Source organism: Ictalurus punctatus, chromosome 10 (assembly GCF_001660625.3).
Source record: "Ictalurus punctatus breed USDA103 chromosome 10, Coco_2.0, whole genome shotgun sequence".
Classification (NCBI taxonomy): domain Eukaryota; kingdom Metazoa; phylum Chordata; class Actinopteri; order Siluriformes; family Ictaluridae; genus Ictalurus; species Ictalurus punctatus.
In genome coordinates this window covers 803521-815787 of record NC_030425.2, presented here as the reverse complement: position 1 = coordinate 815787, position 12267 = coordinate 803521, and the positions used below count along the sequence as shown (strand labels likewise).

Sequence of the window (12267 nt, the reverse complement as noted above, 5' to 3'; positions counted from 1 at the left end):
AATATACTAACCCAGCTGATATTAATTTGCACAGATGGGGCTATAATTACTTACAGATTTCAGCTAATTCATCACCCGACCAACTGCTTTTTCGTAGCGTATTCAGCACTTGTTTCCCCGTGTCATTCCACTTTATTACACATAACTTTATGTATGGACTTCAATGTTGGGAATTCTTTATATTTCTAGATTTCTTGAGTTAACACTGACGTCTGGTGAAAATTTCATGTGAATAACCTCATTGGAAATACATTTACTGTTGTACCAGCTTTACTCCATTGCTGTTATAAGCGCTGCTCTTCCGCATCTCAAGTCCTCAACGGATCGTTAGGACGTATAAAGAGTGCGAATTGTGAAGAAGCCGATTTCGCACTACTACTATCAAGAATACTACTGAAAATGCCCGGCGCTAATTGTTCGAGCCGTGGTGACTTGCGAATTAAAAATTAAAAAAAGAAAAGAAACTCACACTTTTGAATGAGATTTATTTAAATAGGACAATTTTCATTTGTAAGAATGGTTATAACACATGAAAGCCACTGAACATGAACACTTCTCCTACCGGAAGCAGTATTCATTTTCTTTTTTAAATCTGATATTCACACTTTGGTGAGAGAAGATCTCCCAGTACAGCCAACACTGGAGTCCTTTAGGCTTCTCACAATGGCGGTATTTAATAAGGAAACACAAAGAACTATGTACACTCCAATCAACTCCAGTTTTAGAAAGTCGTGAGTGTGACAATGACAGTTACTCAGAGCTGTCAACTATCTTACAGACCGGATCATAGATCGAGTAGGTACTGTACATATCAGCGTCTGATGCCTTGCGGATCGCCACCAAGCAAGCATTCAAACAGGTGTGTACAAAACGCAGGAAGTAAAACGAGTCACGGAAACGACTCGCAAAACTCAATTTCCAAAGTAAAAAAAAAAAAGAGCCATTTTGCAGTAGACATGTGCCAAGATGCGAAAGTATTAACACCCCTCTTTCTACACATTTTGTAGTGTTGAAGAAGAAACTGAAATGGACGTCATCAAAATCAATGTAGTTTACAAAAAAAAAAAAAAAAGATTGATCGCTTTTTGAACTTTGGCTTCTCGCAGGAACCGGCCTCTTTATACTGAAAAGAGATCGCTTTAACTGCGTACAAGTCGAAGCTGTTTGATAAACGATGCGACTTCTGATGGCGAACGGTTGCACGAGAACGACTTTAAGTTTAAGTGATACATTCTTTATTTGCAAATAACTATATTATATGTTATAGTAGTGTTAACCATTCAAGAACTGAACCGACGTGCAAGCAATCACGTGGTGATGTTACGTTCACGTCAACGCCGTTTAGGTCTGCACGTCTTCCGTTTTTGTCCGTCTGAGACAGCTGAACGGGGGAAGCTGTCCAAAAAGGATGACGAACGCAACGCAGGGAAGTGTGTTCACGATAAAAAAAACAACAACATTTTTTAAATATTGCACATGTCCAATATCGTGGAAACATTATTCTTGGCACATGCCTACATGCAGGTCAGTGATAAAGCAAACGTTAAGACATGTTCATCTGCTACATTCAACAAATACTGTTTTTCGTTGCCAATCAAACGCATAAATAGACGACTTAAGGGGGTCATTTGGTTGGTTGTTTGTTTGGTTTTTTGGGGGAGGGTCTTAACATGACTGATGTCCGACATGCTTTCATCAGAGCTCCAGGACTAAACGTGACGCGTAATGGAACGTGACGTGTAGTCAGTAGAAATCTCTTCTGTTAATACAAAACAACTGTTAAGCTCTGTCGTCGCAAGTTTGAATCCTGGTGATGCCACGGCCGTCTGTAGCCTGGGTGGGCAGGACATACCCGTACTCTCCCGTGTCAATCACAGCGACACTAGTCAGTCACGGGAGACTGTGAGCTCGTGTATGCGGAAGAGGGCTGATAGCTCGAAAAAGATGCAGAAGCTGGCTTCGTGGTCACATGTGCATTAAAAAACAAAAATCATTCATTTGTTTACTTCTTTTAGTCTTGGTGCAGATGTTCCCATCTTTAGCCTTGTAACTGAGACTCGCAACTAAAGAAACACACACGTGCCGCTTTTGAGCCGATCGACCGCATCACACAGTAACGGGTATGAAAGTGCGTTTGATTTTTATTCCACCCCCCCTCTCTCACCCAGGACCATTCCTTAACATTCAAGGCTACTTGTACGCTGTTGCTGCGGCGGTCTTTATGATAATGTGGTTTCTATCCTCTAGCATCCGAGTTTTAACAAATAAAAACAGAAGCCTTTTATTAGAATCTGCAAAGAATAAATACTGAGGGGGGGACCAAAAAAAAGGAGAAAGAAAATCTGGCCCACGCTATGTTCCATGCACACAAGTTATTTACAGATTGAAATGCATGACCCCCTTTGTAACCAAACTGATAAAAATATGAGAGAGAGCGAGAGAGCGAGAGAGAGCGAGAGAGAGAGAGAGAGAGAGAGAGAGAGAGAACTACCGAGGAAGTCTCCATGAACGCCACCGCTGGAGGGAAGAGCGCAGTTCCTCGCTGCAAACTAAACTGCAATACTGACATCATGGTTTTGTCTTTAATAAAGCTAGCTTTTTATTTCAAATAAAATTAATTTAGAGTCTCAATAAAAACAAAACAGAAGAGGCATGAAAAAAAAAATGGATGCGGTACGTAGACGATGTCTGGAGGCGACCGAGAGCGTTTCTCGGGAGCCGCCGGAGAGGAGGGTTCCTCCTCATAGAGAGAGAGTTTATGATTGGAGGAATCTTCCTCAGTCCTCTAAATACTCCCATAAGTCCTTGTCATAGCCCTCGTGCACGTGCTGCAGCAGAACTCGGCGTCGACTCTCGCAGTATCTGCACCAGAGATTACAGAGTGAGACAGGTTCTCATACGGAGCATACAAGTTTGCTTGTTTTTTTTACTATTAACAGCACTGTTGACGTGGCAAACGTCATTACAGCCATCACCTCACCTATACTTGTCTTGGACTTTCTGTTTGATATCTTGCAAGGAATCCTGGGAAATGTCTCGCTCCAGATAGCCCGACAGCACCTCTGTAGCATTCTCCAAGTCAGCCTGATTGTTCTGAAGGACAGAGAAAAGGGCGTTTAGTTTCCTGAGATCGGGCTGGTAAGGGCGAGCGAATGAAAAAAAAAAAATAGTACAAGTCTTTTAACGCTCTCGTCAAAAAACAATAAAATTAGTCTAACTCCATTTCTCCTATCCAGGCTGCGCAGGTAGACACCTCGAAAATGATGGACTGGTTGTTCTTCTTGAGGTAGAAGGCGAAGACGTAGGTGAACATGAGCGTGGACCGGCACTGGCACAGCACATCCACAGCCTTCTTCAGGAACTGCACCTCGATCCACGACATGTTGTGCTGCTGCATCTCCTCCATCTTCTGCTTCACCTGCGCGTACAGCTTGTGCTCGAAGCGCAGGCTCTGCATGTGGTTCATGTAGCGGTTGCAGTAGAAAAGGTAACGCTGCAGTGCTGCACGGGAACGCTGTGCACAAAAACACACACACATTTACACTACAGCACATATACAGTCACGAGAAAAATATGAATATTTTTACATATTCGGACAAGAAAGCATTTGATCCTGTTTGAAACACTGCCTATTAATAAAGTTCATACACTATCAAATGACACATTCTGTAGTCATTTTTACAAAAACAAAAAACAAAACCCCACATCAGTCACATTTTCACAAAAGCCAACAATTTCCATGGGGTGTACATCAGTAGACGGTATTAATCAGCTTATTTCATTCATTCTACAGTGAAACCATTTCCCTTTTCATTTCCTGCCACCTAGTGGACACATTACTCAGAAGTATGAGGGTAGACGCCTCTGCTTCCAGCCACACGCTCACCAATATGTTGCTGCAGAAGGATAAACCAGGCCTTACACTGCATGCTTGCACAATACATTTGGTCCTTTGAGCATTTATTAGAATGAATGAATGAATGAATGAATGAATGAATGAATGAATGAATCAATCAATCAATCAATCACAAACTTTTACAAAGAGTTAAAAGCATCCACTGCAGCAGTTGATTAAACAGACCTTGGGAGAACCTGCCCCTAGGGACGGGCGATACACTGCATCATCACCATGATATTTTAACACATAAAAGACACAAACCGCACATCGCACCATCGACCGTGACGGTCGCACCAGTTATCCATGTCCCACAATAGTATTCTGTAAACTATTATTAGACCGCATGTTAATCACCATCATTTTCATCGTAAATATTGTACACTACCTCCTGGGCGTCTCGGGCTGCCTTCGCGTCGTCTTCATTGTAGCGATTGCAGTTGTACCTGGAGAACACAAGGCTGCTGTTGTGAGAGAGTGCAACGCCATTCAGCAGGGGTGTAACAATACACTCTGGTCACGAAGAGTCGATTCGGTTCGATCCTCAGGAGATTCCGAACGGAATTTTTAAAAAAATTATTTCTGAATTATAAACAATGTGCATTTTTGATGCATACAACTAAATAAATTAAAATAGCTACAAACAGAGATTTAATACTGGAAACAAAATGTACTAAGGGCTCACCATATCTTCAATTTAAGAAGAATTTTTTAAATGAGTGGTGTGTCATTTTAACCGAAAATAGAGCTCCAAAGTGGGCTAAAATTTCCGTATTCAGCGACCTCGTTCTCAGACACTGTGGATTACAGCGCCACAGGGCCTGGTGTCGTTTTTACCGGGTAGAACGTGGTTGCGTAACTGTATAGCATATAACCCGTGTCAGTCTTCGCGATCCAGAGCTCATTACACCCCTACCATACCTACCCGTTTATTAGTTGTATAGTAATTTGGGTGAAGTGCACTCACCAGGCCGACCCATGAGGCTCCCAAGGACCCAAACACACCCAACAGAACTCCGCCTTACAGTTCTGGTTACGGCAAACCATGTGGTTACAACCGCCGTCCTTTTCGATGGTCACATGGCACTTGGGACACTCCTAATTATACATTTACACACACATACACACACACACACACACACACACACACACACGACTGATTTTTCAAGGACATTACAAAGCATTCCTAAGCTAATCGATGTATGCTGCGTGACGTGGATATGCCATTTCGCTTCCTAATCTGTCGTACCTTGGTATTTGCTGCAATCCAGTTCGACGTTTCGCTGTCATCGTCACATTTCTTAATCCACTTCCTCAACCACTAGTGGGGAAGAGGGCAAATAAAAAGACAAGCACGAAATACCAAAAGTGCATTCTTTAGCTTTGGACGACATTTCGTGCGCAGTAATGCTATCGACGTGAACACACACCTTACACTTCACCGGGTCATGCCAGTTCTCTCCACAGTTGAAGCTGAGTAGATAAAAACAAGCATTTAATTGGTTAGCCAGCATCCGGAAGACAGTGAAAGCAGTCGGCCTGATTACTAAACGTGAAGTTATTTTAGAGCGACATAGCCGGTCCACAAACATGAGGGAACCCTCTACGAACCCTCATGTCGGTTCCCTAATTATACAACGTGTTCAATCTGTCAGATCAAACCAGAGGGTTTTGTTTTTTTTTTTTTTTTACCAGAACTGTCTCCCGCAATTGCAGCGCACTGGCTTGGCATCTGGATACTGGACCTTAACCACATGATGGCAGTCAGGAGCCGGACACCATTTTAAAAGTCTATTGCACTGCGGGAAGAGAGCAGAAACAACATCAGTCTACAGTCGTCCGTCACTGAAACGGAGTAAAGAACTAGGTCTAGATATGCCTGTTCCCAGTTTCCCTGTTTATCTATCCAAATATGAACCACAGTAGGCTATGGACGGATGCTACACTAATAGACAAGTTAAATAAACAATATCATCTGGACTAGGTGTCCAGCTAGTTAGGTAAAAATGTTCAGTGGGTATGGAACGCTGGTCAATCACAGGGCACCACACAAACACACACACACACTCCTTCATGGCTAGGGGCAATTTATCATCCCCAATACACCTACCACCATGTTTTATTTGGGGGGGTGGGGGTAGGAGGAAACCAGAGAACCTTGAGGAAACCCCACGGGACCAACATGTATCCCTGGCTGCTTCACCACGCTTCCCTTTAGATAAGATGCAGTTTGTGAACCGACTACCACTTGGTATGTTTGACTCACATTGGCCAACTGCCTAACCTAAGCACCAAATAAATACAGGTAGTGTGTGTTAGATGACAAGATCATGTGACTGACCAGGGTCATATAGGGTGTATCGTCAGGACTCTTACCTCTACGAAACTATTCGTGATTAAATGTTGGTACTTCAGCTTCACTTTTGAGTCGGTGATCAACCGCCTGCAAGACACACACACCCCCACACACACACCCAGTTCAACTACTGGTAATGTATGATTAACGAAATCAAATCAATTGCATTAAATTGCAACTCACATTACAGTGTTGTCATCAACCAAAATATCACAGTTGTGAGCAGGACATGAGATGGTCTGTGGGGGGACAAAATAGAAACACACAACATAATGTGCACCTGTAATATGACAATATCAGTGTATAATGAGCTGACTGTCTGACTAGGAAATCTGAATGCTGTATATCTAGGGCTGCATGTCTAAAAGAATAGCAGTATTCATGATTAATATTAGTAACTGGCAGCATGACTATTTAATAAGAACTGAGTGTCATTATCTTAAACATATATTCCATTAAACTGCAGTTTCTCTACACAGTGAGCTGTAATCAGTCTAATCTAGTCACAGGATCTTTAGTGAAACTTGCCTGACCCATCCCCTCTTCTATAATTTTGGTGGTCAGGTAATCCCCCCAGCACTGCATGCAGAATTTGTGTCCACACTCCAGACCTGTGAAATACTGGGAGGGGGGGTAAATAAATTAATAAATTACATGACATTTATGAATCATGTTCTGAAAAAGCAAAGCATTGCTGGAGTGGGGAAAAAACATTCTTTGTGGGATTTTTTGGGCACAGAATTTTGATGGAAACCAAACACTGTCTCGGAGACTGAGAACAACATCCACACAGTGAAGCATGGTGGTGGCAGCGTCGCATGAGGCGTGACTTTAAATCCGAATTTAGCCGAGAAAGCAGAAAAGCACTGTTCTGAGGCGTCTCTCTTATATCACAGTAGCAACGGGTCAAAAAGTGGAAACGCTCCAGATGCGGTCACCCCAGAAACATCATGCCTGAGGTAGATTACTGACCGAAGTGGGATAGTTCAGGTAGCAGATCTGGCAATGCATGTCCTGATTAGACGAACGTGTGCTCATCGGTCTCGTCCTCGCCTTCTTACTGGGGTTGATCACATGGCACTCCGAGAATAATTTATCCAGATTCCCGTCAAAGTACCTGAGGAGAAGTAGTCATAAGTCAGAGGGATAAAACACGACCTTTCCACCAAGGTGTTTTCAATCAAAGTAACTAACTATCCGCTGGTTGTCTTGCTGTTAACGCTTTTTTCCTCCATTTCCTGTCCGATCCTGTGATCTCTTTCCCTCCTTCACCCTTTACACTTGAGTCCTGCCTCCATTTGCTAAAATTCTCCAGACACACACACACAAAAAAAAGTTGAAGAGGAGAACACTTGCCTCTCCATGAGCTTCTCTTTGTCCCAGTTGAAGTGACTGAGCATTATTCTGGTTATAGTCGCTGGGTTCTGCAATAAACACACAACACAGTAACAGACAAGAAGCTTAATCATCAAAGCTCGTCACACTTGAACACATCATAAGCCTTACTAATAAATAAATAAACTTCAGGGATGAACAGACAACATGTTCTAATGCTAGACAGATTCACATGGCAGCTGGTTTAAAACATTTTGTGCGTCACAGCCACCGTTTGTTTTCTGTTTTTTTTGGTCATCAGTCTGAATCTCCAGAACATGTAGCTCTGTCCTTCGGCTCAGTTTCGCACCTCACAGCTACAGAAGAATGCTCGTTCGCGTCCCAAATCACACGTTTCGTGTGTTTTCAGCAGTCGCACGAATATACAGAGTATAAAAAGCTATATTGTTTTTTAAGCCAGCCCGAGTCACTGAGCAGCCAGAGAACAGGCACGAAGTAACGGATTTGAGACTATCAAATAAGAGTGCACCTGTATCGTAATCAGCCTTTACAAGTTGTATTTCGAGAACATACGCCCCACACGTCAGGTGTTTCAAGCTCAAGTACTGAAGACAGTAACTAAAATATTCTTTACAACCGTGGTGAGCAGAAAAGCAGCTCAGACCACGCCGCGTTCCCGTCCTGTCAGCCAGGAACAAGAACCTGAGGTTACATCCAGAACAGACTCTGTGATTCCTGATGAGAAAATGTACAAAAGAGACTGAAACATGACCTTATGGTTAAAAAATAAACTGTATGAATCTGGTGGACATGTTAAACCCACAACAAGTCAAATAAAACCAAACAAATACAACAAAAAGGAAGATTTAACACCAATGAATAATTAACCACGCTGGATATCACGATGAAATATAATTGATTATCAATAAGAACACTTATTTATTTATTTAATTGTGTTTATTCGTGTACTCTGTAGAAGAGTGAACTTGTATCGGTTGCCAGGGAAAGCTTCAGAGGTTCGCTAGCTAAAAGCTACATCACACAACGCTAATGCTAATCCATGCCAGGACCAGAAAGTGACGAAAACACGAAACTGAAACTTAAATAAATCACTTAAATAAATAAATCACAATATTAAAGAGGAATGTCAGCAGACAAGAGCATGTCTAAGTCAGGTGAGTTTTATTAGCTTAACTTTAGCCTCCTGAGGTAAACTAGCTTCCTAGCTCAACACTAACAAGAAGCATCAACAAACACTGAAATTATGTTCATTAAATAAAAAACACGGCCACATGGTGTGCCTTCAAAAAAATATTATTATTATTATTATTTACACAATCTCTCCAAAAAAAAAAAAAAAAAAAAAAAAAAAAAAAGGAGAAAATTCCGCCAAGTTATTATTATTATTAGTCACTGGGAGGATGCTAGGCTAGTAAGCTAGCATGATAGGTGTTCTCACACAGGGGATTAGTGGTAAATTAAAATGTCAATAAATCAGGAAAAAGAAGTCATAAAGACTCTCAGAGATTTATTATATTATATATTACGTTGGGTATATGAAATGAAAGCTATAAAATTTGACGTTGAATTCTTTTATACAATTATAAACATCACATTTTTATTCTATACACTCAAGTTTATCTTTTCTTTTTTTATTTTTCTTCCCCCCCGTGCATTCTGTCAATTATTTTTAGTTTATCTGTTACTACATGATTGTGCAACACTTTGAGCTACCACGTGTATAAAAAATGCTCCACTTATTATAACTGAATGTTGTCGTTGGTGATTTGCATTTCGCAATGTGCGGCCTGATTGTAAACAACAACAAACTTTACACTAATAGAGGTATAATAAACCCGTACGATGTTATTTTATTATAATATTATCCAAAAGCATTGGGTTACTACTACTGAACCAAATCTTTATCCTGGATGTATTCACGTTACAGTTATAAGAAGTTTATCAAAAGTATTCACTATTTATTTAAAAGACCCCACTCCCTCCTTTTGTGTGTGTGTGTTTTTAGCCCTGTAACCCCCTCCTTATGAGCTACGCTCGTGTCCAGACTCCTCCATGCTGATGTTTTTATGTAAAGTTTGTTCTTTCCTGTGTTGTTGATCTCGGCAGTGACCGAGCCGCCGCCTGGCTGTCGTAAAACGCGGATTTCATTCCGACACTTCTTGAAACTTTTTGGCAGAGTGCCACAAGCAGTAATAACACACACAAACTGCAATGTGTTCCTACCAGTAAGTTTCAAACTTTATTTCGTTTAGATTTTATTATTATTATTTATTTAATTTTACACAGCAGTGAGCTCAGTGTAGGAAATGAGAACCGAATGCTGTGATAAGAGAAGCTAAGCTAAACCCGAGACAGCGGGCTGCTAACAGGGGCCGTGACGCTACACTATTATTATTAATAGTAGTAGTATTGAGATTATTATTATTATTATTGTTGTTGTTGTTGTTTATTATTATTAGTACACGGATGGACTGTGTGTGTGTTCCAGCTACCTGAATAACCTCGTTCACCTCCCTGATGCACTCCACCATGTGCTGGAGGATTTGCTCGGCGGTTAACACTTCGTATCGGTAATCCTCTTCGTCCCGTCCGGCCCCGAGGCCGCCGCCGCTGCCGGTCTCCTCGCACCCGTCCCGCTCTCCTCCGGCTACCACCGGCTCCACCAGCTCCACTTCGCCGAGGTCCAGCGCATCGTCGTCGGCTTCCTCCTCCGCGCTGTCCTCGCTGCATTCCTCCTCCTCGTCGTCGAACTCATAGTTATAACCCTCGTCCGAGTCCATTACTTGGCGTGTTATTTTTATTTATTTATTTTAAACAAAGTGGATTAAACAAACAACAATCTCCAATGATGTTAGCTCTAGCTGCTACAGGCTAAGAACTAAAGCAGCCGCATTAGCAGGGCTAGCTAACGGTAAAGCCTCCCCACTTCTCCTAGGCGTTATTTTGGTCAAATCCCAAACGGCTCCCTTCTCCCCTACAGAAGCGCACTGCATAGTCCTTAATGCTACCGCTAGTGCACTTCATTACACGTTCAGTAGAAAGTGGTTCAGGACGCGGCGCTTTTCCGTCACCCGCATTCCTCCCGACAATGTTATGATTGGCTGAGAGTGTTCGGGGCTCCTGCGCTGTGATTGGCTGAGTTCACAAGGATATTAGCTAATGGGATTGCAGGCACTCATACGGGCTGCTCATGAATATGACGTAGTTCAGGAAGAGCGGTTTTTCGGATTACGGGTGGAGAAAAAAAAAAAAAAAACAACAAACAAAAACGCTAACGCTATGCCAAGCTTATTAAAACTAAACTTTTTTTTTTTGTAAAATGACAATTAAGAATGTCATTGTGTATGAAGATTTAATATTATTTTAAGTGGATACAGATTGATTTGTCTCACTCAAACTACCTGTAAACAGTGACAAACTCTCACATACAGTAACTATTATAATTACTGTATAATTTATAATTATAAATATTATAGGGTGTTCCACACTAACATGGCCGAAAGCATGTGGACACCTTAACTTCACACCTTGTGTCAGTGTCAAACACGAGCTTTTCTCTGAAGGCTTTCTACGCGATAGCGGCGTGCGTTTGTGGGAATTTCTGCCCATTCGGTCGTTAGTGAGACGAGAAGGCCTGGCTCACAGTCGACGTTCCTGGTGTTCAGCTCGTCAGACCGTGTCTTTATGGACGTCGCTTTGTGCGCAGGGGCGTTGTCATACTGGAACAGGAAAGGGTCATCCCAAATCTGTTGCCACAAAGTTCATAGAATACAGATTGTTTAACATGTCTTAGCATTTGCATTAACATGAACATTTCTTACCTTTGACTGGAACTAAGCCCAAACCCTGAGGAACAGCCCCAGATCATTATTTTACCTCCTCCACCACTCTTTACTGTTGGCACTATGCAGTCGGGTAGGTAGCGTTCCCCTGGCATCCACCAAATCTAGATTCATCCATCATACTACCAGCGTAATTCATCACTCCAGAGAACACATTTCCACTGCTCCAGAGTCCGGTGGCGGCGCTTTACACCAGCTCACGCTCACTCGCCACTGCGCACACAGTGCTCTTAGGCTTGCGTGCAGTTACTACAGAATTTCTTTGATCAGACTGTGATTAAATATGATCAGTATGTAATCTATCAGGTCCAATCAAGAGGTAAAATAATCAGTGCTAAGAATTGTTTCGATCCATCAGAGCCCTGATAACGGCTTTGAAATGTGTTTCAGTCAGGAAGAGAGACTGACTTAAGATTAAATCAGCATTTAAACATGATTGTGTTGTAATAGTACACAGAATATTTAATTAATCAGAAAACAATAAGTGAATATTCATGAAGATGAATCCAGGACAAATTGGCGTAGCTCCAGCTTGTTGGAAACCAACAAGCACACATTTCTCGCTCGCAGTTTGTATCTTTTTGATTGCTTGGAATTCGTTTTTCCTTACAGTGTATCCACTATTATTGCCAAGCTTCATGGGTGGGGTGACACGGCTCTTGTTCTTATGGTAATAAAGTGTCATTTCTTTTTTTTGGCATCAAAAGCCTTGAGATTCGGAAGTTTTTATTTTTGCTGAAGATGATGATTCCATAACGCTGCTTGCCCACGGAAACCCATTTCATTGACGTCCAGTACAAGCGTCATGCTGATGTTGC

General features: G+C 41.9%; 1 protein-coding gene across 5 annotated transcripts; it reads right to left on the bottom strand.

Moving 5' to 3' along the window:
- Positions 1-468: 468 nt before the first annotated feature.
- Positions 469-10616, bottom strand: arih1l (ariadne homolog, ubiquitin-conjugating enzyme E2 binding protein, 1 like). 5 transcript variants are annotated; one of them, XM_047158255.2, is made up of 14 exons: positions 10100-10616; positions 7608-7675; positions 7224-7368; positions 6780-6872; positions 6435-6490; positions 6272-6338; positions 5588-5694; positions 5326-5368; positions 5145-5216; positions 4863-4993; positions 4284-4359; positions 3219-3514; positions 2981-3093; positions 469-2862 (listed from the first exon to the last, which is right to left on the bottom strand). In XM_047158255.2, the coding sequence occupies exons 1-14, from the start codon at positions 10385-10387 to the stop codon at positions 2786-2788; spliced, it is 1632 nt and encodes a 543-aa protein (XP_047014211.1). In that variant the 5' UTR covers positions 10388-10616; the 3' UTR covers positions 469-2785. The 5 variants fall into 5 exon arrangements, with proteins under 5 accessions (XP_047014211.1, XP_047014212.1, XP_017332983.1 ...); XM_047158256.2 differs by having other exon boundaries at positions 4284-4341; positions 10100-10613; XM_017477494.3 differs by having other exon boundaries at positions 3254-3514; positions 10100-10611.
- Between the last annotated feature and the right edge of the window lie 1651 nt (positions 10617-12267).